Below are 26,379 nucleotides of genomic sequence, written 5' to 3' on the forward strand. Positions count from 1 at the left end.
CACTAGGTACATGAAGTTAGGACTTCATGGTGAGTGACCACATGCAAAAGGCCACCCTTCCCCCTTCTCAGAAGTGAACCATACAAGCATTAAACAGTAAATTAAAACATATGGAAAATGGCTAGATATTCAGAGGGAAGCAGCATGACCCACTTCAGCCCACAGAGCCAACTTGGAGCCCAGACAACAACGATGCCTTCTCAAAAGTAGAAGGTGTAGGATCCTGCACCCATGATCAGCCTCTGCCCTCACTCCACTGCAGGCACAAGCCAGTATCAGGATGGGGCAAGCACTATGCTGGAACAAGCACGTGCATGCACAGAGGACACTAGGAAACACTATCCCTTGCTTGGCAAAGCAAGCAGGAAAATCAGTGTCAGAATTTTGAGATCCAAGCGCCATTCAGTGGAAGCCTGTTCTTCTGAACCCAGCAAGTCACAGCCTCTTAAAGCAGGTCAGAGAAGACATCCAGCCACCAGCTCTTCTCTCCACTCGATACTACATTTGCAGAACATAGCCGAGATGCAGAGTCAGAGGCCAGCAAGCTTCCCGAGCTTCAGGCTTTGAAATGGAAGTGCTTGCAAGTAGTTTGTCACATTAGGCACTGAGCTACAGAGTGGGATGCACCAGGGCTTTTAAAAACTGCGCATGCTGTTGTCTCCAGGACAAGCAGCTCTGCTTCTTCCCTGCTACAAAAATGGGAAGCCAAGGGCTAACCCATGCTGTCACCACCACACCCTAAGCAGGGAGGGCAGGCTGCCCTGAACCAGTTTTTGCCCTGACAAAAAACCATCCACCTCAGACCGTGTGGGGGCATCCTCTTAGAATCATCTTTATTTGTAAAAATCCACATATAAAATCTTCAGGTTCCTTTTACAAAAACAAAAAGGCACATAAAACTACTTAAACTTTCATCCCCATGGACTGATGGTCAGACACTCCCCCCACCCCAGCCTCCTCCAGTCCATGTTTCTTCATGTTTCCTTTAGTTTCAGCTCACTCATGCCCAGGCACAGTTCTGCACTTGCACAGATGAAGTACGCACACAGGGGAGATGGTGGAGAGGTGGCATGGGCTGTGTGTGGAATGTTTTACAGGCGCTTTTTAGTAGTAGGTCTCTTTTTCCACCCAACCTAAAGGAAAAGGAGAGAGAAAGCAGAATTAGTCTTAAGGCAGACATAGTACGAGGTTCATGAGAACTCCTTTTATGCTCTGAAAACTTGCACTGTAGCACCTGAGCTAGTAAGTGACCCATCACACAATGGAAAAATCTTGCCAAATTGTTGATGTGCTGCAGCTTTCAGGCCCTGTTCCAGCTTTCTAGAACTACCCAAGCATCAATTGGTCTTTTCCATCTACTTCAGTGCATTGGTACTTTCATATACTGCAGGAGAATGCAGGGAGAGGGACAAAGTCCTTAATTTGAACTAATGGCACTGTTAATGTTGAGGAAGGGCAAACACAGCAAAATACACCCCTGCACAGTGCTCGGCCCTGAGGGTCCCTGAGCTCAGCAGCATGAATAGGTGGGGAAGATTCACACAGATTCACAGCGTAGTCTTACCACCAGGGTTGCGTCTGATAATGAGCTTTCTGACTTCATCATACAGGAATATGAGGAGGGAGTATGGGAAAGCGCAGAACCACCAGGTCGGCCTGTTTGGGAGAGGAGACAGTGAGAACACAGGCAGCAGAGACGCTCTTTGCCTAGCAGAGCTCTGACTTAATGGCATGGAAGAGCGCAGGAAGGCTGGCGTGTCCCAGCTTGCCAGTGCGCCAGCTCCCACAAGGCTGTGGTTCAGCCAAGAGTCTTCCAAGCCAAGAATTACCACCAAGTTTTCTGCTGCAATAGGTTAATCTACTTCTGGATATTAATTCCAGCATGAGGTGCGTCATAACCCCTTTGTTCATCTCTGTACCAGCACCTCCCCGCCTATTAATCTAGCAATATTTCCTCTAAGTACACATAACCTTTGTGCCCACAGCCTTGCTCACTTGAGCTGCACTGGTTTCCCTTATGATTTACACGTGCTAACATCTAGCTGCTGCAGGCGCTGGGCAGAGGCCAGCTTTCTTGTTAGGAAATGCCCACACTTCAGCGCCAAACTCCAGACAACATTTCTGAATGGAACACAAGACGTACCAGGATTTTTTTTGCCATGAAAATTTCATGGCACTGAAGCCAGAGGAAGGTTTGAAGTTTGAGACTAAACCCTGCCATGACATGCTGCAATGCTGTTGAGCAATGCTTAAGATGTTGGCACCCTCCCAACTGTTAGGAAAGTTACTATGCACCAACTGGTCATCTGCGCCTACGTAGCATCTTTCAAAAGACTTACTACTGGTGCTATTTCTGTGGAAGGTAGAAAAAGGCACAAGATGTCATCACCAGTTCTTTAGTAAAGAAGAGTCACCTGGCCTATGTTTTAGAGCAATTCAAGTGACCTTCTGTGGAGGTGCAGTCCCCTACCCATAAAAATAGCCCATGCAAGTAAGTACCAGAGCAGCTGCACTACAGCACGTTGGTACAACTGAAGTTCTGCTGCTAATTTTCAGTGGGGCACTGAACTGCAGACTCCCCATAAGCACTAAAGAAAAGCAAACCCCTGGTGTGCCACACTACAGCAAAGGATCACTCACACCCTCTAGCCTGAGCTCTTCTGGGTTAAGTCTAGGTTTCATGTTCCACAAGCTCACAACTGTTTATCCATCTCTCCACCCAAGCACTATTGTTCGGTGGTACAGCCTGCTGCACAAAAAGCGTGATGCAACTTACTTGAGAGGGTACATCCTTAGAGCAACATCCATCCCAGGGCAGTAGGAGAGGAAGGCAGCCAGAGCAGTCTCCTCAAAGAGACCAAATATTAGGATCTTGTTCCTAATAGAAACAGGAGAGCAGTCAGGGACAAAGCACTTTCACAGATGACATCCTAAAAAACACCTAGTTGTCACACAGTAGTGAATGGAAACAGACATTCTGGTCTAGCCCAAAAGTCCATCTGGTGGGGACTACCAGGCCATCCAAGCTGATGGCACAGTTGTCACAAGGGTCTTTTACATCTCCAGAGAGAGATATTCCAGTTCACAAATAAGTCAACCAGCAATTGCTTTCATCACTAATTCAGGAGGGTGGGGTTCATGCCACCAGATCTCTTGATACATCAGCTGCTCTGCTGCTGCACAAGGCTGTGTGCTGGAGTATGTCACTGTCCTTTGAGGTGGGCTAGCTCCCACACACAATACCAGCAGAAGTCAGCATTTCACTTTGTCTCAGCTGGATGACCATAGCAGGTACTACAAGAAAGAGAGCACCCAGTCCCTCTTTTATCCACTACCAAGGCACCAGACTGTTCAAGACTTATGCCAAGATGCCCAGACACTGCTGGGACAAAGAACTAGAATGCCATGTGGTAGAGAACACACAGAGTCCAATTCTAAGTCCTCCATGGACAGCCTGACTTACTTCATCCCCTGCTGGAAGACAGAGTTTCTTCGGGTCTTACATATGATCAAGTCTGCCCACTGCACAACCACAATGCTGACAAAGAAGGCTGTATGGCAAGTGAACTCCACTATTTTCCTCTGTTCGTAGGTCTAGGAAGCAGACAAAGCAGAGCACTCGTTCAGACATGCTGCCTTTGCTCTCTGGTGCTCACATGAAGTTCAGCAGGTATTAGTAGTCTGGCTGGCAGCCTCTAAGCTGTGCCTCAAAACTTACCCATTGCTGCCCATAGCTGTCTTCCACATCGTTAATCCATCGGTCATCCCACTGAATTCTGAGCCCTAGCAAGCCAGAAGGCCAGAACCCATTCTCTGCCATGATTACAAAATAGGTGAAGAAACCTCCAAGGGCCTGGATCATACCTGAACAGATAAGAAAGGATGATAAAACCGATGAAGCTACTGTGCAGTGCAATTATAACAGAAAGCAGTTTGCAGGAGACCCCAACCACCTAAAAAATTACTCTTGTGGGGCTCAGTCTCCCAAGCAGCAGCTACAGAAATAGTTCACACTTACATCAAACTCAGCTGCAACCTTTTTGTTGAGCGGCTTCTGCTCCCAAGTTTGTACAGAGTTATTTCTGTTCTGCCCTGTGCTGTGATGGCATGGTACTCAAGGACACGAGATAAAACTCCCTTTGTCTTCTCATTAAGCCTTGCCCACCCCCAACCCTTGCAAAATACAGCCAAGAAGGTTCCCAAGGTCTGCTGCAATTAAGCACGAGCTCCCGTCCTGTGAACTGGGCATGTCTCTGTAGCTGCCTTTAATCAAAGCCCCTAATACTGTGTGTTTAGGGATACGCTGGAGAGAATCCTTTACTTCTAATTAACCTAACAATGGGATCTATGTTCTTGCTGAACAAGTCTGAACCAGAGGAGAGCTGGTTGTCAGCCAGTTCCTTTACAGCACTATGCAATTAAACAAAATTACTGTGAAAGCGATTCAATGGATCAAGCTGCACAAGCCACCGCTGTGTGCCATGGGGACAGAATAACGGCAAGTTCTTAACAGCCTGAGGTTCTGGTTTAGACATCCCAAACCTCAGCCCTACCAAAAGAAGCAGAACAGTCACTGACTCAGGATGGTGTATAACCCCTGCTACCACCGAGTTCAGATCAATGCCAGAGAAAACAGAGCAGCTTACCAATCTGCCCATAGGCCATGCTGATCAGCCGTTCATTCACCAGCTTGTCTGTTTTGGGATTTCTGGGTTGCCTCTTCATGATGTCACTCTCTGCTTGCTCATAGGCCAGGGAGATAGCAGGGACCTTTGGAGGTGGTAGGACTGCTGTTAGAAGTTTCAATTTTCCACTGTATACAACCTTCCTTGCCCCATGTTTTCAGCCTGAGAAACACTGCCCAAAAGCCCTAGCTCTAGTATTTGGGAAGGACCTTACCCCCGCCCTTCTCCAGCCTCAGTTTGTTCTTACATGGAACTGAAGGTTCCTCAGACTCAGAGAGCCATAAGACAGGAAGCATGGGTTAAGGGAGTATCAAATGGTCACTTATTTTAAATCAGAACACTAGAGAAAACTGTATTTAAGCATTTTTCTTCCACTTGCCCTTTCTTTAGGGCACCTAAGAACACCCGCATTTCTTCTTGAGACAAAAAAAAAAAAGACATTCACCATGTCAGTGCCCAAGTCAATGCAGAGGATGGTGACTGTTCCCAGTGGAAGGGGTATGTTCGCAATGATGAAGATCAGGAACGGCGTGATTTCAGGAATGTTACTGGTCAAGGTGTAAGCAATAGATTTCTTCAGGTTATCAAAGATCAGACGCCCTGGGGCAAGGAAGAGAGAACTTCTCACTTATCAGCAGAAGGCAGCCAGGTAGCTCATAGGCAGCTCCAGTGGTAACACTGAAATGCTGTGCAGTAAATTGAAGAGTTCTCTTGCATGCAAGGGTGAGACTGTGTGCTCCACGCACAGCATCACCTATACAGAGTAAGATTTTCAGTCACAGCTATCAGGGTTCACCTCATACAGCAGTAGGATACTAAGCCCTGGTTTCTGAAGACCATCAAGAGCCCCTGGAGGTACCCTCTGTTCTGCTCCTGTTTGAGAGCTATTGCTCCATCAGGGAGGAAAATGTGTCAGACTCAGCTGGCAGAGATGACTGTAGGGTCAGTGTTAGGCAAAAGGACAAGGCAGCTTTTGTTACTCAGCTGCTTCCTACTGTTGCCCATCCCAAAGGGTTGTGCTGGTCCCATGGAAAGGGAGATGACTTTGAAGGGAGGAGGAAAGTGCTGCCCTCCTCGAAAACACTTGTCATGGAGACAAGCTCAAATAAAGGAGAGCCCTCCAGGTGCCTCTATTTCAGAGGGAATCAGTAAGTAACATTACTGAAGCATGCCACTTGGCCACCACTGCACACAAGTTATAAACTCACCTTCTTCAACCCCAGTGACAATGGAGGCAAAGTTATCATCCAGCAGAATCATGTCAGCTGCCTGCTTGGAGACGTCTGAGCCAGCAATACCCATAGCAACACCAATGTCAGCCTTCTTCAGGGCTGGGGAATCATTCACACCGTCACCTGTGACTGCTACAATAGCACCCTAGTCACAAAGAGAGGGATAGAAAGACTGAAATCATCATATGTTTTGGGCACAAAAGCTTTCTCCTGTCTTTCAGGAGATGAAGCATAAAAAAAACCTATTTCACTTTGCTATAGAGACCTCAGTTACTCCTTGTCCTCCCCTCACCCCCTTCCCCATTCTGACCAGGCTTATCAGAGAACCATGCTGCTCTCTCCAAAGGAGATGTTGGGCAATACAGAAACATGTTGAATCCTCCTCTCCCAAGCACCTCTGGAGCATTTAGGAATTAAGTGTGTTAACAAACATCCTAGGATCAGAAGAAAGCCTCAGGACAAACTGAAGATGTTTTCCTGCAAGAGTCCTATACTTACGTATTGCAGAGTGGCCTGACATCAGCAGCTGAAGGCTGCTGACAGACTGAGATCTAGTCTGGCCCTTTACCTGAGGGCACTGAGAAGACTAAGCCCTGCCACTTCAGAAGGCAGCACTGGTTGGTAGTTTATATATGTCTGGGGATTTCTCCAATATGAAATCCTTGGCCTCCCTCTCTTTACCTGTCGTTGACAGCCTTCCACAATTATAAGCTTCTGCTGAGGAGATGTCCTGGCAAAGACAATTTCTGTATGATGAATCAGGATGTCATCCAGTTGCTCACTGGTCATGTCCTTCAAATCTGAGCCATGAACAACACAAGCTTTGGCATCCCTGCAATCAAGAGACAATATAATGTTTCCCTTCACGAGTTAAACCAAGTTTCTCATTAGTTGTATTTGCCTCATAAAACTATGGCTCTTCAGTGCTCTAGTGGAAGATCAGCTCCTGCTGTGACTAAATACTAACCCAGGCAGCCTCTGCACAGAAGTTTGATGCTCCAAGTTTAAAAGGTAGATGGGGAACACAAAGAAAAAGACAAGACAGTGCCAAGCAACGGACAAAAAGCCCCATGAACAGACTGATTCTTTCTACAGCTTTTAAAAATGCATCAAGGCAAAGACTAGTTGTTTCCACAGCTCTTGGCCTCTCTGCAAGAAAGGAACCCCTGGCTCAGGCAGTTAGCTTCCAACATCACAAGAGATGCTTTGGTCTTCTGCAGGCAATCCCTTTTGCAACACACTGATGATCTACACGTGTCTCTTCACAGAGAGAGCTCACACTGTGCCAGTTCAGACTATTTTACACTCTTCAGCAACAAAAGCATGCAACATTATATTTAGACTGGTTTGGTCTGCATGCTACAGCAAAATACCACCTCTCTAACCCAGCATACCATCCCTTATAGGTCTAGAAGACTATCCACACAGCTCATGACATCACCCAGTTTAGACAGGGAAATTCCTTCCCCACCCTTACAGCCAGCTGCTGACCTGCTCAGTCACACAGCCCAGCGATCCCTGGCCTGCATTGCTAGGTTGTGAAGTTACCCTCAAAAAAAAAAAGAAGAATTCAGCCACAATACTTGTCTTCCCCGAGCAGTTTCATTCCACAGGGTGTCTCTGTTCACAGTTCATAAGCGACATGGCTACCCTCCAGCCCAAACACAGGCTGGGTCAAGCTAAGCAATGTGGACAGCCCAGCCATTCTGCAAACAGCCCACTTATGCCAAAGCACATTTTCTGAGGATGCCTCAGTTTTGCACCAGGCTATGAAGGCAAACATTAACCCCTGAGAGGAAGGAATTCCATTTTCACATTTATTCTGCCTGTAGCTACTGACTAGTGTCAATTCCTCTACCCAGCCCACGTCCTGCTCCCTTTGCCCACCTGCAATCAGACCCAGAAGAGAGTTTGAGAGCAATAAGGACAGAACCAGGATTTGAGTGATCTAGTTCATAGGTGATGTTTCAGCTCTTGTCTCTAAACAGTACACAACAGTTTACTTTCAGTAGTCCATTCAGTCTGGATTGTGACTAACAAACTAGGTGCTTTCTTTTTACCAGTTTTCCCATGAACCTGTAAGGTATCTTACTAAATAAGCTTGACTAAGTCTATGTTTGAGGGCAAAACAAGACCTAGCCTCTATTTAAAGTCTGGAATCACAGGAGTACGCAGTTTCAGGCTCTGCAGCAGCACCGCTCAAAACAGTCCCCAAACAGCCACCTCCCTCCCCCCTGCCACTTCAGATACTTTCCTGCCTGCTACATTGGGCCAGCACATGGTGCTTGTGCAGTGACACGAACCAGGCAGGGCAAACGCTCAGCTGGAAAAAGTTAGCCTCCAAAAGACTCCACAGAGACAGCTGTTGCTTTCCCCCAGTGTGGGGACAGACCATCAGGACAGGCAGCTACGGGGCAGAGAAAGGATGGAAGAAGCTGCCTGAGTGTTCTTATAGGGCTTACTCCTAACTACCTCCCATGTGCAAGAGACATGCACATTCAAGACAGCCTTGTGCATTCTTCACATAACTCGTGATACACATTGAAGAGCCACAACATGCTGAGCTAAGCAGATGCCAAGCTTTTCATGTCTAGAGACAAATGCTGAGGGATTATCCAAAGCAAGGAGCAAGGCAAGGGCTTAATTCTTTGAACAGCTCTGGCCTTCCCCACCAGTCAGTACCTTGGGTTGACCTGGCTGACAGGAATGTTGAGTCGAGCAGCAATATCTTCTACTGTTTCATTGCCCTCAGAGATGATGCCGACACCCTTAGCAATGGCTTTGGCTGTGATCGGATGGTCTCCAGTAACCATGATAACCTGAAACGCAAACAGACTGCTGTGAAAGCCTTGCCTGTACTGCAGAGCAACACTGCCCAAAAGGCAGGGTCCCCCGAGACTGAAAAGGCCACGTGGCTTTTGTTCTGCTAGCAAGCCCTGGCACAGAGCAAGCCTGAGGTACAGGCAGTAACCTGTTACCAGCATGCAAGGGATTGAGGTGGATGCAAGACAAAGAAAATTGTTAATCCTGAGTCAACGGATCCAGTTCTGTTTCTAGCCTGTGCTTCGCTCTTTCATCTCAGCACTGTGGGACATGCAGAACACACCTGAGCCAAACCACATGCCATCAGCACCTGCCAGTGCCCTAGCAGTTTGGAGTCTAACTCATTTTTCAATCCATTAACATACATTTGTATTTGCCTGAAGTAGTACTAATCAAATCCTGATCGGTACTTCCCTTCACTCACATTACAGTAACAAAGAGAGTAAGGGAAGCCCTTTATATCCACAGGTATAGAGCAAGGCTGTTTTCAACCCATGAATAGACTACCTTGATCCCAGCGCTTCTGCATTTGCCAACAGCATCTGGCACAGCAGCACGAGGAGGGTCAATCATAGACATCAGTCCTACAAAGCAGAGTTTGTCTACAGGGAAGTTCACGTCGTCTGTATCGAACTGGAAGCCTTCGGGGAACTGCTCATCAGGCAGAGCCAAGTGACAGAATCCTGTAACACATCAAACCCATGTTTACTTTGTTCCTACATGTCAGGAGACAGAGAGAGTGAACGCTTATTGCTTCTGCGAACAGCTACGCAAGAATAACAGGGCAGAGTCAGAGGTTTAGCCAGGGCTATTGAGGCAGGAGTCACGCTCATATTCTGATAACTAATAGCTGTTGCTAGGTGCCCAGACACAGCTTGGTTCACATGCAGTGGAGCAAATCTAATACCATGTGGCCCCACGGAGACTGAAGGTCCCAAATGCTTTGCTTAATTTTGATCTAGGCAACCCAGCTGCTGGGCCAGACAAGACCCTGCAGGTTGCCTTTTAGATGAAAGGCTAAAGGCAGAACTGCTCCTATATGAATTGCTGAAGTGACCTTGACTCAACACTATGGTTACACTGCAGGAACAGTGTACAACACTTAATCTGTGGGGACTCTGCACAGGAGCATGAGGGACAAATCTTTTCCAACTTATTAAGGCTGCTTTTCCTTACCTAACACTCTCTCCCCGAGGCCTCCCAACTCAAGGTAGGCATTCTGAAAAGCATCTTTCATTTCCTCATCCAGTGGTTGCTCTTTGCCATGAATAAGAATGGTGCTGCAGCGATCCAAGATCCTCTCTGGAGCTCCCTTCATCACCAGCAAGTAACGGGATTCTGATGGATTTGCATTTTTGTGGATAGACAGCTAGGGTGGAAGAAATGAAACCGTTCTATAGACATGTGCTGCGAAGGTCACGAGTAATCACTATCACTCAGTGTTTTGTGACTACAGTAGCTCAGGACAGTTCGTGATATTCTGCTCTAGTTTTCATTTACTTGCACTTTAAAGAGGTTCACAAGATAAGGAATTACTATGTATACTTTAACATTAACATATTATCACAGATGTTTCAATGGCCTTTTTTTGTATCCAAGTTCCACCTGTTCAGGTAATTTCCCAGCAGTTCATTCCTGTTCCCAGACTCGAGTTCTTCCATTCTCCATGCACTACTGCTGCACTCGGGGGAAGCATACTGTTGTTTTTTCTCAGCAGCTGACACCATAGTGTCAAGGCAGCTCCAGCTCTTACACAGTGTAACTAAGCATGGTCCATTAACTCAAATTTATAGTCTTGAGCAGTCCACAAGCAATTAATGGCTAGGCAAGATTTTGGTGCCAAAACAAGTTTTGAGGCACACTGCATCCAAATTTACATAACTGCTTCACACAGCATCTCTCTCTCGAGAGGACACACGCTTACCTGGTACTTGTTGGTAGAGTTAAATGGTATTTCCACCACTTTGGGATACCTGTCTCTCATCTCCTTGACAGAACCACAGCACAATTCAATGCATTTCAGAAGTGCAGACTCAGAGGCATCTCCCGCCACTGCTCTCTGAGGAAAGAGACAGCTATCAAAGCATACATCCCAGTGTAAAAAAAAAAAAAGGTGCATTCATCTCAGCCCAGTCCCAGCTTCTACATAACATGATACGAGAGCAAAGAATAAATAATTCTATTATCTAGTACTGACTGGGCTCTCCCACCCCAATATAAGATGAGCTTATCAAGCCTCTGGCAGAGAAGATTTAATCTGTCCATGCCTCCTCTCCCATAAGGTTAGCACTGGTAGAGACTGTAGATGGGGGTTCTCAGCTCTGGAGATCTGTGTGTGCTCAATGTCCTTCTTGAGTTTCCTTTGCTGCAATTTAAACCAAATATTTCTTGCCCTTCTGGTCTCTTTGTCCATGAGATTTTTTTTTTTCATTTTTGGTATCTAAAGACATTTCAAGACTCCCCCCTCTCCCAAGTCTTCCTTAGATGGGAAGAACTCCAGCTCTTTATCTTAGGTCTAGAAAATATGACCTGAAGTTATAGTCAGAGGAGTGCTAGGAAAAAATAGTTTGTTCATCATTTCTATTACCAAAGCATCAGAACACCCTTGGGAAGAAGTTTACTAAGCAACATGACTAATATTTGTCAGATTATAAGCACTGTACAGTTAATTTCAGTCCTGGCTGGGTCACAGTTCAGAAGCAGGAAACTGAATTGATGTTATGCCGGCATTTGCACCAGCACTCGAGCAGGAAAAGCTTAAAAAGCCAAGACTTGCCAGCTAGAACAGACTGGCTAAAGACAAACAGTCTCCCACAACTGCTGCTCCCCCAGCTCTGGTGTCTAGTTCTCACAGCTCCCAGAACTGGGTGTTTGGAGCTTTTAAGTGTACAAATGCCAGAGATAGCGATTCTTGGAACAGCGAGACATTGGGAAATGCCTAGGAAAGCTTTCTGGTTTTTCCTAGCCCCATCTGAAGTACCTTGACCTCCCAAACAGACTGTAGATGCTAGTGGATGGCAGGGAGTCTGCTGTGGGAAATGTCTCTTCCCAGTCCCATCTCCTTTGCCCATAGCACATCTCCTGTAAGAGTGCTAGACTGCAGAAAAGATTAAGAGTGGCAGATACCTCTACTTGGCAGGTTCCTGTGACCCACAGGACGTAATCTCACTACTGTTATGGGAGGGCAGTGGTGGGGAATGGGACAAACACTTCTTTTAAGAACTCACCTTAAGAATTGGTACATTTTCCTGGTTGGCCTGAAACACAGCACGGTTGCAGAGACCTGCAACTCTGGACAAAGCACTCCAAGTAGCTGAGCTCTTGTCAAAGGAAGCACCTGAAAGCAGAGGAAGAATGTCAAAAAGCTCCCCTTGCAAAAAATCACATAAGCCCAAAATCCCACAGGCTTAATAGCAAGAAGCCTTTACCTCAGAAATAGGGAACACTTAGAGCCTGTCAGCACACTACATCTCTTTCAATCCTCCTCCCTTCCCAGGTACTTAATGAGCAGCTGATTATTTTAAGACCTGAGGGTGAAATAGCAACAGTGCAAGAGGACACCTCTGCTTTCCAGACTCCACTAACAGCTGCATCCAGCAGCAGCAGAGGCCATGCTGACAAAGCCAAGGAATTCTGGACAGATAACATTCTTCCAGAGGGGCTTGTGTAAGGGACACTGGGTTCCACCTCCAGGTTGTCTCACTTTATCCATCACCCAGGAGCCAGATGAAATAGCTCCCAAAGGAACAATGCTTAAATAAAGAAAGATACTGCTTCTCCCGTGCTGGCTTTTAAGTTGGCTTCAAGGGAGATGAACTGAACACACAGTTAACTGATAAGCTAATGTACTTTCCATGAAGTGAAATCTTCTAGGTTTATTTCTACTGCAGCCAAGTCAACCGTTGCCAGGCCAAAACTGAGTGCTTCCAAATAACACTTTATTTATAGCTTGTTACTTTGCACTAGTGTTAAAGACCAAGAACAGCAAAGCAGCTTTTTAAGTGGTTAAGACAAGCACAATGTTTTGGAGTGGTTGGGGGCAGGGTGCAGCAGCACCACTGGAAGAAGTTTATGCTAATGTATTGCAAGCACAACATTTCACAAGGTAGATGACAGCTAGGAAACTCCTGAATTTGGTTGTACAAAACAGTTCTGGAGAGATAAGTACCTCTCAATTGCACAGCACACCGAGATTTCAGATTCTATCAATATCTAGAAGAAACTTCCTGGTGAAGTCTTACAGCCACTTCATTCATTGCTACCGCTCTGCAAACACAACAAGGATGTTCTGGGAAAACCCCTGCTCAAGGGCAGCCATCTAGTTCAACATGGGAAATTTCCATGTCCAGTCTCAAGTAACTTATCATCAGGGTCAACACCTCTGCTGTCCGCACTTTCAGCAGACTTAAGATGGGGCAATTTCATCAGATACATTTTGGCAAAAATAATCTGGTACTCTGAAGTACAGAATAGCAAATATTTCTATGCACAGGACAAACATAAGGGGCTGAACAGTCAAGAGGCTCAAATTCCAGTGGAGTCAGTCTGAGCAAAATCACCTATATGCAGTTTAAGGCCTTAAAAGAACTGTGGTACAGCGCAAAGCTTTCTGCGTGTCACCTCAAGTCTTTTAATGCTCACTGTAGATCATATGTTAGAAGTCCTTGCACTGTGGACTTCACTTGGACTGGAGGGCTAGAAACATGGATTCTTAGATGTACAGAAAGCCCCAGAAAAAGCCATTTTCTAATGAAATGCCTCAAGCACAAAGAGATGGTCTTACCACTCTGGTTCTCTGTAGTATCAGCCTCATGAATCTGATTGTCAAACCACATGTGCGCAACCGTCATGCGATTCTGTGTCAGAGTGCCTGTTTTGTCAGAACAGATAGTGGATGTGGAGCCCAGGGTTTCCACAGCTTCCAGGTTCTTCACCAAGCAGTTCTTACGAGCCATACGCTTGGCTGTTAGTGTCAGACATACCTGGCGACAAGGAAGAAGATGACAGGTTAGATGTGCTTCTGCACTAATACACTGCTGCCCAACTCACTGTGGGCATGGAAAGACAACCAGCTGATGTGCCCTGCAGTGACTCCCTAACTTCATGCTCACCCTGCCAGTGCAAAATAAACAGCAATATTTAGCCCCAGCTGCTAGACTTAAATGACATTTTCCTCATCACAAAACCTCTAGAAAAGGACCCCCAAGGCTTCAGTCTCCTGCTTCTCAGTGCATTAGGAAGGAAATAACATGCCCTGGATTAACATTTTAGTTAAAGTTGCAGTTCCCTAATCATAGGGACTCTCAAAATAGGTGGAAGCAGGCCACATACGAGAAGACTCAAAATAGCTCTGGTGATAGGGCTGCAACTTACTGGTGTAGGAAGCGAGCAGCCCCAGCTACCCTTTCTTGCCAGAGGCTCTTTATTTGGTTCCAGCTCCCAACTGCTCATTCCCTGGCTCAGTTGCTGCTCTGCCTCCTAAGGCTGTATGGAAGCCTCTAGCCCTGTCCACCACCACCCTCTACACAGCTGAGCACATCTAGATACTCCCACCACCTCTTCAGGAAACCAAACTTACAAGAACCTCTACCAGGTCCCAGATCAAAAGCTAGGACTAGAGTGAAGCTTGCTGGATGCTCTGCCAGCCCTTCACGGTTGGAGGGGCTGGTGTGCATGTGAGTGTAGAAACCCTGAACACTTGTAACAGGAAAGCCCCTTCTTGCCACAGAAAAAGGCAAGATGAGTCCAGAACTGCTAGTCTTGCTCACTTCAGTTCTACAATGCCAAGCCTCTGTGCAAGTCTAGCTTAAGGATCCATCTTCATTAGAAAAACAGCTGCAGAACTTGACATTGATTCGGCCAACTAGCCTGAGTACACTGAATTTACAAAGCTATACACCATACACAGTATACCTACACTCACCACAGAGTACCTTCCACTACTTTATTGTTTACCTCCATGAATGCACACTGAGCATGAAATCACTCCACTTCCTTAAGAACCATATATGTAAGTCATTCAATCTTTTTTTCCCAACTTCACTCACTGTGACTGTTGCAAGCAGCCCCTCAGGGACATTGGCAACAATGATCCCGATGAGGAAGATTACAGCCTCCAGCCACGTGTACTCAAGGATGAGCGAAAGGATGAAGAAGGAGACACCCAGGAACACAGCCACTCCAGTGATGAGGTGAATAAAGTGCTCAATCTCCATGGCAATGGGAGTTTTCCCCCCTTCCAGTCCAGAAGCCAGACTGGCAATACGGCCCATCACAGTGCGATCCCCAGTGCTAATGACAATGCCACGGGCAGTGCCTAGAAGAGAGACAGGTTTTAGAAAACAAAAACCTTTCCCAACACACAATAAACTGAGTTTGTTCAGCCTGTCCTAGAGTTAGCAAGCTTTGCCCACAACAATGCAGGTAGGCATTGCAATGACTGAAGTCTCCCACTGCAGCTTTTTTTACTCTCTAGCAGCATGAGAAATAAATGGAGATAAGTGCTGCACAGGATTCTTGTGTGACTGGTCAAGCTGTATGCCCTCTCCCTTATACCCCAGGTTACAGGGAATTAGAGGAAGCCACCTTCAAGTAGACAGTGTCCTCTTCCCTCCTTTAAGGGGAGGCACATTTTCTCTCCCCAAGGCTCTTGAGAAAGATCCTGCTTTTGCACAGTAGTAGTAGGCTACCAACTAATACACTAAACTCACACAGTGTTTGCATTGCTTACCTGTGCAGTTCTGTCCCTAGCATTGTTAATACTTTAGGGAAGTAGGAGAGTCACATACCTTCCACACAGTTGGTGGAAAAGAAGGCAATGTTCCTGGTCTCCAGTGGGTTCTCATTGGAGAAGTCTGGAGACCTGGTCTGAGGCTCTGATTCACCAGTAAGTGAGGAGTTATCCACCTACATGGAAGAGAGTACCTTGTCATATACAAGCAGGCAGATGCTTTCAGCAATGAAGGCTGATAAAACACTAGGCACTCCCCCCACCATTCTCTTCCACTCCACTACCCATTCACAGCATAGAAGACATTCTTTGAAACCAGACTAATTCATCACCCTTCACAATGAAGTTTTCAGACAGCCTTTCACTGCTGTACCTTGCAACCGTGTGCAGATATGATCCGAAGGTCGGCCGGAATTCTGTCTCCTCCTTTCACCTCCACTAGGTCTCCAACTACAACACCTTCAGCATTTATGCTGATCTTCTCACCGTTTCTGACTACAAGAGCTTGCTGAAAGACAGCAAAGAAACAATCTATGTCAAAAGCAACTCTTAAGAAGGGGTTCAAAAGATCCAAGTACTTGTGCTATGGTTCTATGAGGTTTCTGCTTGCACTAAGATGTTTATGTCCGATATGTATATTAATTAAGAAAAAAGCTATTTTTGTTTTCTTGATATTAAAGTACCTTGTTGCCAAGGTGACACTAGGATAGTTAGGTATGATACAGACTGTCCATGAAAGAATCCGAGTTTTAGTGCTTATCACACCAATTACTGAACTCCCCAGACTATCAAGAAAGTGTCCTATGAATGTTAATAAGCTGGCAGAACTCACAGGGTGCCAGGAACTGCCCTGGCCTATTAGCAAAGCTACTTGGAACATAAAGAGGAAGGAGTCTCATAGACCCCTTGAAATTAAGAGCTCATAACCCACACTAGCAGCCAGGCCTTTTGCAATTGAAGCTGATGTTTAAAACAGTTAATAAACTTGAGCAAGTTACAGCTTGGCAGATCTCAAGGAAATGAGGTATTCCATACCTGAGGCACCATGTTCTTGAAGGACTCCATGATCTTGGAACTTTTTGCTTCTTGGTAATAAGAGAAACAGCCAGTAATGATAACCACAGCTGCCAACACAACACCCAGGTACAGCTACAAGGAGCAGAGAAAGTGAGTCAGAGGACAATCTGCCTGAAAGGCTTCCAGTTTGTCCAGATAAATTGCTTGGTATTTAAGTGCCCCGTTACAAAGCATGGAGGTACTTGCAGTCTTTGCGCATTTTGTACACAAAGGCCGTCCACAGGCTAGTGTTGTTACCACAACGTGTAGGAAGTCGGCTGTTCCTTTCATTATGTGGAAGCACTCCAAGACATGTTAAGCTCACACACTGAATTTCCCGTGCTTATGGGAAAAGCTTCTGGACTGAATGCTTAGAGGAAGTTAATCTGCTTTGAGCCAAACAGGCTGCTCAGACTGCCTTTGAGGTAAAACAGACATTTTTACTTACATTATCGTTGTTGGCCTCCTCTTCCATCACACTTTGTATGCCATAAGCCAGAAAACACAGAATAGCACCAATCCACAACAGGAGCGAGAACCCTCCAAAGAGCTGCCGACAGAATTTCACCCATTCAGGCGTGGTGGGTGGGGGTGTGAGGGCATTTGGGCCATCACGAGCCAAAATCTCTGCTGCACGTGCGGGAGTCAAACCCTAGAAGAGAGATTACTTTTACAGGCGTCGTGGCAAGACTGACTGGGGAAGGTAGCTCTGAATTTGTTCATGTTCTACCATAGCAACAAGGAGATGCTAACAGGCAATGGAGATCTCCACATCTGCCAGGGCTCTGCAACACAAGTGCAGGATGTGAAAGTCTAATGTCAAAAGAGGAGCTACAGGATGTCGGATGCTATTTGAGGAGCCTGCACAGGCCACGGGGCTACAAACACTGAAGAAGGGCAGGACAAGAAGGCTACAGCAGCAGACTGAGCTCTGAGCAACAGCCTAGTGCAATCCATCCTATCAAATTATGGAATAAGTGAAAGCTAGGGGCCATAAAGGTGATGACACTTTGGATTGGCCTTCCAGGAAGTTCAGAAGTTCAGCTTTCAGAAACAAAGGTCTTTGACAGAAATATGCAAGTCTCTGTGCCATTATAGAGTAACAGCAGACTTGTTGCTATATGCACTCATGCAAAACACGCATTAAGCAAATCACACAAGAGCAAAGGTACAAAACCACTGCAGTGCTTCTTCACTGGGCTTTGAGGTTAGCTAGGACATTTGCACACCTCTTACTACAAAAGGGTAAAATTTTAACTGCTACTAGCTATCATTAAGTCTCTGGGCATGTGCTAGCTCACTAGACTACATCTGCAATATAATAAACATTTTCCTTTATTACAAGCTCCTTGGGAAAAAAAAATAAATCCAAGAATCAACTTGACCTTGGAACAATTCAGAGGCAGATAACAGTGACCTTGTTTCTAACAAAGTATTGCAGCCAGGCTGTACAGTGGGAGGATGAAGAGAAGTATTTGTGAGCTCAACAGTTCTCCCAAAGCCTGGGAAACTTAACTGGAGGAAGGGAGATTAAACAAAAAAAAGAAAAAAAACCACCAGACCACCCAGATCTCCCTTTGTGAAATGCTCTGAGCCAAGACTGTTCCTTTTCAGATCAGGGCAAGGAGGGAGGGAAAACAAAGTCTACCTACCCTACTCAAGTCTGTTCCGTATTTACGATGAAGTTCATCAAGGCTCAGCTTGTGGTCATCCTGAAAGACAAGAAATGGTTGGAGGGGGAAGAGATCACAGTCCCTGCAGGCTGATCAGCAAGAGCTCAGCAATTCCACCCCCTACCCCAGGTTTCCTATCTGTAACAGTTTTGTGAGATAGCAAGACTCTAGCTCATCTCCTCTGTGAAGAGAATCTCAGTCTCATCCCACAACTCAAAGCGGTCTCATCTTTATCGTTCTTGTGATTATTTATTTGGGTATGACGTGACAGCTTTTTAAACAAGCTCTGACTATATCTCAGTATAGTCTTTACACCCACAGCAGATTCTGTCAAGCCTCAGTGGTTTGGGTTTTTGGGTTTTTTTCTTTGGGGGGAGGTGGTAAGGAAGGACAGCAAAGGAAAGGAGCTGGGAAGGAAGGTGGGAACGTACAGAAGATATCATCCATTTTTAAGTAACGCTGCCAGTTTAAGCAGTGTTTCTTCCCCCAAAGGGGCTCCTTTCCACAGCCAGGCTATTTTTCAGTTGGATCACGTTGGTGAAGAGCAGTGCCTCACTTAAAAGGTTGTACTGGAGGGAGCAGATGCTTTAAGTTAGCATCACTACTGAACACAAAAATCTCATCTTGGAGCCAGCTTTAGCACACCCTCTCCCTAACAGAGGGGCCAAAAATGTGAAAGCCCAGGCTCAAATCCACAGCACAGAAACAAAACCTGCATCATCTTCAAGGAGAGCAGATCTAAGCTGGATGATGCTCAGACAGATGTATAGCATCATCCAGCATTCACAGATGAGGATGGGAACACTCCCCACAGCCTCAAACATGATTAGAAGGAACAATACTGAAGTCAGTCTGAGCAGAGGCCAGCAGTAAATGGCACTGTACTGACTCAACTCCTCAGCTAGAATGAAAACAGCAGTCCAACTCACATGACAGCACAATAAAGCCTGCAATGCTGCTATCCAGACAGCGCTTGCCTGGGTGAGGAAATGCAGCTACACTGTGCTACGGGTAACACAGGCAAGCAGAGACTTGGGTTCTGTGTCAAGTGCCTTTTGAGAAGTGATGTTTTCAGGGCCTACTGCATGGTCATCTTCATGCTGAAACACTTGCAGCGTGTCTGTCTTGGAGACAGATGGGACAAGAAGGGAGATTAGTGCCTTCAGTCACACCATGCTGTCAGCAGACCAGCTCTCTTCTCTTTTAGTCACATGAGGCACAGGGCTTTGGGGGTAGTGAACATTCTTAAAGATGCTCCTTCCATGCCCTACACTCTTACCATTGAGACTTCCTTTTTAAGCTCATCCATGTCCTTCTCCTTCTTCCCCTTTTTCTTCTTCGCTCCATGCTCTGATGTAGCAGTGGGCTCATACTTGTCTCTTCCAGCCTGCAAAAGAAAACACAGTACCGTTAGAAACTCTTTACGGTCAACTTCTACAGCAGTAGACATGAACTATGCACACGAGACTGCCAGGCAGACAAAATGATTACAGTTTATTAAAGTTATGCCACTTCAATCAATAAAAAAAATAAGCTAGTAAGCAGACAAGACTGCTCAACAGCATCCCCGACACACAGATTACAGCCAGCCATTGTGCAAGTCTAGCTAGAAGGAAAGCAAGCTACACGCTGTTCAGTCAGTCTCGATGTGTGAGCCCCAGCTCAAGCTGAAAAAGTGATGAAGAGCAGAAGAAACCAATTCCTGACTGCATACGTATGTTCCCTTCAAGGCATTAACTCCTCCTCCCCCCTCTCAGCCTTCTACATCCTCTGGCAAGGAGCAGCCTATCAACTGAAGATAAATAAGAGGTGGTATCTCTGACTGGTCAGATCTGGGGGATAAGTTCCAACACTTTCATTCTCCCTTTGGCACTCTAGCTGGCTGGTTACGCAACAGAAATCTGCTTTCAATTTATGGCAGTGGGACCAGCGAGAAGGGTATACAGAGCAGTAGTACACTGTCGCAGGTTCAATCTGTGCTCGGTCCTGCTTACACTTCACAGAGCAGATGATTTGCTTAAAGCCTCTTTATTCAGATGGATTTTCATTTACTTTCGTTATGGTTAACTCTCCATGAAATCATGCAGAGATTTAGATCTTGTCATGATGGTGCAAACAAGCACCTAAGGACAAACAAATCATGACGTAGCGCATATAAACATCACTTAAAAGAAAAAAAAAAAAAGTACAGAAGAATTACAGGCAGAAATAATCCCAAACTGCAAGAATTTTGGACACCCTGTAAGGTACCAAAACCAGGCACCAGGACAGCCTCACAGTGCAGTTCCTTCATTAAGTACTCCATACACTTCCAGACTCACAAGCTTCCAACAGCAGCTTTTCCCTCCCTTCCCTTCTGCGTGGGACCTATCACATCCCTGCCAAGCTTTATGTGATGAGATTTTCACCCAATAAGATCCCCGAGAAGTATTTTGAGATGAAACAGCAGTTAGTGGCACCAGAGTCAAACTTAACAAGATTAAGAAAAGGTTTCAAAGGCATCGCCTTGCTTGATCTCTGCATGAGCACCTCAGATCACAAACTGGATTCCTGAGAGTGATCTGGACACAGAAACTATTGTTAGGATCCAAGAACTGTCCTGTTAAGCAGCAAGCACAGGAAATTTTTATTATTTACTCCAAGAGAAGTAGAAACCAAAACCAAAAGTGAAACTACACCAAAAAAAAAAAAAGGGAAAAAAAGTCACGACTTTTCTATAAGAACCCATCAGTCACATTTAGACAAGGATTTTAACTGCTCAGAGTAAACTGTGCACACCACTCTGCAGCCATAGTCATACATTTCACATGCACAGAAGCCCTCTCTTGCCCTGTTCAGTAGAAGGGAGGCTTCACACCCCCCATATCCTTGCATGCAGCTACGGAGCTGTGCAATAGAAACAGTTTTTAATAAGTGGAGCTGATCTGTTTGCCTCCACTCGTCCAGGAAAAGGACACAGACCTACAGACTGGCAGCATTCCTGACATTCTCTTCCCTGCACCTAAACTCCCATTTCGCTTCTTAAGAAAGTGAAAGCCACAGAACTTAAACCAGCACGGTTCTTGCATTCCAGCATCACAAGAATTTGCCATGGGGCAATTCAAAAAAAGTCACCACAAAGCATCTCTCTCCTTCAGTCTCTGAAGGAAACAACTTTTGATGTCTGCTAGAGCTCTAGCAGACAAGTCCAAACCCAGTCCTGCACAGAACATGTGCTTCTTGGTTACTGCTTGAGATGAGAAATGATTTCTAACGAAGGTGAAAGAGCTGGTGCCTTGACTAGCAGTTCATCACCTTCAGCTTCACCCCTTCCCCCCAGAAGAGCTTGGCAAGCTCTTGCAGGTGATCTAAAAACCTCCTGGTTCTTTGAAACTTCTGTGAGAAGCACAGTTACTCAGCTTATCAGGGGCAATAGTGAACAGCCCAAGAATATAAGAGCATTTAGATCTTTCAGCTGCACACATGACCTACAAGTGGGCAAACATGAAAAGGCTCACTGCCCTTGTTCAAGCATGATTTGCTTAAAAAACCCTGAACAAAAACCCCAGTGACCAGCTGCAGTCAGGACAAAAAGCAGATAAGAGTTACTTTAAGCACCCAAGTATTTGGGTCTTCCTGGAGTCCATCTTATGGAGGAGCTCAGAGTTCCTCAATTTAAAAAAAAAAAATAAAGCACAGTACCTTCCCTTCTGTTGCTTTAGTACTGCACCCTACCCTTAAAGAAAAAGTAAGTCAGTAGCATCGTTTTCAGCTCCTGCTAAAGGATCATTTCATGCAGTGCCTGAACTTCCTGCTCCGTCTTTCAAATCCAAACTCAGAGATCAGAGTCAAAGTCCTGCCCCTGTTCTGTGCCTTCAGGGCCATCGCCACTCTTCTGGCAAGATGAACCCAATCTGTTCAACAAAGGCTTGTGCTGGCTGGGCTGCCACGGGACAAGGGGTTCATCCCACCCCTCAGCGCTGTAGGATTTCCCTGCTCTCCCCTCCTTTTCCTGCCGTACACTGAGAAGGACTATGGTATTCCAGATCCACATCTTACAGAGAATTAATCACATGGCCTGAGCACAAAGGAAGGTCTGTCTCAGAAATGTCACCCCTGTTACCTGACTTAGCCTAGGAACTCTGACTCATCACAACTGCCACAGAAAAAACAACACAGCTTTTTTTTTTTCCATGCAAGATTTCCCCCCCCCCCGTCATTGGCTTAAGCCCAACATTTGTACACACCAGTGTAAGAAGTTTTATACAGCCCCCAGAAAATCCTATTGTCTTTCAGACACAGCTTATGCTTTTCCGCTCTGGCTCTGGACTAATTGGCCATTCAGGGCTGATGTTCTCAACACAAGCCATGATTGACCAGGAAACAGGAGGAAATTAGCACACAAGCTCAGAAGTACCTTATTCTAACATCACCTAGTCCAACAAGAAATGTCAAGTAAAAGCCAAAGTAAATTACACAGTCTCTGGAGGCCTGGTCTGTTCTAGTACTTATGTCATTATAATCAACTGTGCAGAGAAAACAGAAAAGTTACTGTCCTGCTGCCTCATGAGACAGTCTTCAGTAAACGTATTAACCAGATGAGTCATGATATGGACTATGCCTATTGGACTGGAAACATCACTCCATGACCCTCAGCAAGAGATGCGGATGCCTTCTCTGGATCCTTCTTACTCCCTCCCAAGAGCCATGTTTCATCCCCTACCTTTCACCAAAAGTCTAATCAACCGCATCAATCGAACAGACTAGGACAGTACAAAGCAGTTTTTCCTCAGCAGCCAGCAATTGCTCATTGTGAGCAGACTGCTGCTTCCCAAATTATGGGAGCACAAGCTCTGCTCTCATGACAAGGTATCTAAATCTTGCAAGGGTTTTCATCATCAGGGTAAAAACAGGACCACCCACACACCTTAGATCTTCTCTGCATATCAGGACAAACACCTCTGCTTCTGGTGGAACTGCTTGAAGACCCAGTGCAGAGCTGGCTTTCCAAATGCCACCGCTGCACAGCTGAGCAACCCTCCCTGCTTTCTGGGTGCTGTGCCAACTATAGAGTGTTGTCTCCCACACTTCTTTGCCTGGAATATTAGTGCATCTTTACCATCAATCCAGAAATCTCTAGTAGTTGTCAAACACATGAAGATGAGTGGACTGACACTGGACACAGTTCTCCCCTAGAAGGGCTGGTGACTTCAGCTACCCCTTGAAAAGGCCTGGGTGAAGCATGACCTTCTGCAGTTTTCAGCAGGTCAGGATCCCACTGGTTGTGGGATTGCAACCCGCACGTACAGACCACTTGCCAGAAACCCTTCAACTTGTTACGCTGCTTTTGCAAAAGTGTGCGTTGACTAGGCCCAGGGTCTTCTTTGGCAAAAGGAGTATCCTTTAGCCATAGTAATAAAAAGTGGGAATGAAAAAGATGGGGAGGGGGAAGAGTAATATATAAGATTTCTTAAACGCACCAGATAAGGGTTGCTTTGATTTGCATAATTTCCCCTCAGCTGGTCCATTATGCAATAAGCCTTCCTAGTTTCTTACAGGAAAAAACCCTCAACTGGGGTTCAGGCGTTTAGCACTGACCTCCAGCAGCAACCCGAAGCACTCACTACCGACTGTGTGCTATGCCTGTGCAGCGAGGGAGACCGAGTGAAATGCGCTGCTGGCTGCAGACAGCTTCCAGGCAGCTCTGAACAGAAATGAAATCCCGTCTGCTTTCCTCCACTACGCACACCCCCTCGGATAATCTGCTTTTTGGGCTGAACAACATACCCAGGCAGCTCACGGCCCTCCCCTTGTCCCGTTACCATTTAAAGTAAAACAGACGCTCCGCTCAGCTTCTCCTCACAGCCACAGAGACAAGGAACTTGTTCCCTCACACTTACGCTCTTACTTTCTCTCCCATCCCATGGTCCCATGGGAAAGAGGTTTCCTTTTCAGGCACCTTAACGCAGGGCAGGCACATGCTGTTCAGTGTTGCAACCACACACTGCCTTTTTCACAGCCCTGCTCTCTCACATCCCCATTTTTCACAGGGTCCCCAATTACCCGCATGCATTCTCACCGCTAAACAAACAAATCTTGTGCCTTGCTACCAGAAAGCCTGAGGCAGCCGTACACTGCTGAATTATTCCTCGCGTCAGCGCTTCAGTTTCAGGCCAATTGCTTTATTATCCATGCAACCTATGAAATCTGAAATAGAAGCGAGACCGCTAACAGCCTCCTATATTAGAAAGCGTTTGTACCTCCCATTAGTCCAGCCAAGGCAGCCTAAGCCCCTGAAGCCTTTTGCACTGCAGTCATACACATACACACAAGTCCAAGGCTTTGTTGATGATTTAAAGCATCCGAGAAGGCTGCAACGACACCAGATCCCCCCTCAATATTTTACATCTAGACGATCTCTTATTGTGCACGCTGCCTGTTGCCCGTCAGGCTGAAAAACATCACGCTGGGCTGCCAAGCATCAAAAGGACTTCACTGAGGAAACAACCCACAAAATAAAAAAAATTCCCCAAAACCCACACCATGCACTCCTCGATCCCCTTTTCCAAGTAACTGTCCGTTCAGCCATGTTCTCGCAGCTCCCCTACTATTCACGCAGTTGTATCAACATTGCCGCCGTCCTACCGCACCCATGAGGACAAAGCAAAGTCAAACCAATGTTTGAACAGCGCTTGGGAAGCACAGAACACCTGGAGGCAGGGGCAACGCTACCACCTCTGCGTCTCAAGGCCCCGCGCCGTCACGCTCTCCTCAGAAAGTGGAGAAATTTGGGAATTTTCTAGGAATGAGTCTAAACCAAAAGTAAATAAAGGTCTACACACCTCAAACTATACAAGATACACAGGGAAGTATTTGAAGGGAAAAAAACAAACATCCAAACAATAAAACCCAGAAACTGGTCTTTACTTTTTCAACATAATAAAATAAAATCGGAGCAACCCAAGAGGTGTTTCTGCTCCACACACGGGTGTTTGACCACAACACCCAGCGTCAAAAAGTCTTCACTCCTGTGTTAAAGAGCCTTCACCGACACTTTTCTTTAGTTAAACAGACAGGATCTGAATTAAGGACTTCTCCTTGTGGGCTATAAGGTAGAAACAACACTGCTGCAGGGCCTTGTGGGAGGCTTTTATGCCAATTAAGAGGAGAGACACGAGAGTGAGGGGCGACCACCTCCCTCCTGCCACCAACTCCCATCAGGCCCTCACTGCTACCAATAGGCAAATTAGCCCTAATAAACCCTAATAATCCCGACAACTCCCCTACTCCCCCCCCCCACCCGGGCCCTCGTGTCTCAAGAAGTCTAAAGTACTCTTACGGGACCGGGAAGCAGACACGCTCCGCAGCTCCGCTCCAAAAGGGCATCAGATAACGCCAGTCCCGGCGGCTGCGGGCCCCACACGCCCTGGGGGCTGCGGGCCTCACACGCCCCGGGGGCCGGAGGCCCCTTTTCGGGGGGACTCGGCGTTAGGAGGAAGGCGGCGGGGGTTTGGGCCATCCCCCGGCCCGGGCTCACCGGTACAGGGCCCCCTCCGCGGTCATGTCTGCGGCCGGGCCCGCGGGCAGAGCCCGCCGGCGTGTGCGTCTCCCCCCGCCCCGTTACTTCCTCTCCCACCGGCGGCGGCAGGCGGCCGCCAGGGCACGTTGCTCGGGGGCAGGCGGCACCGGCGCCGCCCTCTAACGGCCGTTACCGCCCGCCCCGGCCCCGCCGCCCTCACACACGACGTGGCCGCCCCTCCCGCGCGCCCCAGCCGCCGGCGAAGGGGGACCGGCAACGGTCCGGCTCCTTGAATTTCCCACTCCCGGCCGCACGCCCACGCCCCGGCCATGCGCTCCGCCCCAGCCCGCCCGGGCCCCGCCGCTCACCCCTTTGCCCATGGTGGCGGGCGACTGCGTGCGGGTCAGGCGGCTGGGGGCGAGGAGCGGGGCTCAGCGGCGCCACGTGTCCCGGCCGGCGGCAGGTGCGGAACAATAGCAGCGCCCGGGCCGCCGCTCGCCTTCCTCCTCCTCCTCCTCCTCCTTCCTCCGCGGCTCCTCTCCTTCGCCTCGCCCCGCTCTGCCCCCGCCCGGGTCGTTCCTCTGTGTCGCCGCAGCCGCCCGCAGCTCCGAGAGCCGCCGGCTTCCCACCGCATAAAGAGCCCTCGCCACACCGCCCCGCCCCTCCCCGGCCCTCCGCACCG

At 47.1% G+C, this 26,379-nt stretch overlaps 1 protein-coding gene across 3 annotated transcripts; it reads right to left on the reverse strand.

Annotated features, from left to right (window-relative positions):
- Positions 1-808: 808 nt before the first annotated feature.
- ATP1A1 (ATPase Na+/K+ transporting subunit alpha 1) lies at positions 809-26,379 on the reverse strand. Of its 3 annotated transcripts, none has more exons than XM_068417553.1 (23): positions 26,066-26,379; positions 19,479-19,586; positions 18,179-18,238; positions 16,975-17,178; positions 16,506-16,619; positions 15,844-15,978; positions 15,529-15,646; positions 14,788-15,056; positions 13,524-13,722; positions 11,968-12,077; positions 10,665-10,799; positions 9,917-10,109; positions 9,248-9,423; positions 8,600-8,736; positions 6,599-6,749; positions 5,894-6,062; positions 5,131-5,285; positions 4,647-4,770; positions 3,719-3,864; positions 3,464-3,594; positions 2,777-2,878; positions 1,565-1,656; positions 809-1,133 (listed from the first exon to the last, which is right to left on the reverse strand). In XM_068417553.1, the coding sequence occupies exons 1-23, from the start codon at positions 26,075-26,077 to the stop codon at positions 1,105-1,107; spliced, it is 3,069 nt and encodes a 1,022-aa protein (XP_068273654.1). In that variant the 5' UTR covers positions 26,078-26,379; the 3' UTR covers positions 809-1,104. The 3 variants fall into 3 exon arrangements, with proteins under 3 accessions (XP_068273654.1, XP_068273653.1, XP_068273656.1); XM_068417552.1 differs by lacking the exon at positions 26,066-26,379 and adding an exon at positions 25,518-25,806; XM_068417555.1 differs by lacking the exon at positions 26,066-26,379 and adding an exon at positions 25,716-25,796.

This window comes from Nyctibius grandis, chromosome 23 (assembly GCF_013368605.1).
Source record: "Nyctibius grandis isolate bNycGra1 chromosome 23, bNycGra1.pri, whole genome shotgun sequence".
NCBI classification, from domain to species: domain Eukaryota; kingdom Metazoa; phylum Chordata; class Aves; order Nyctibiiformes; family Nyctibiidae; genus Nyctibius; species Nyctibius grandis.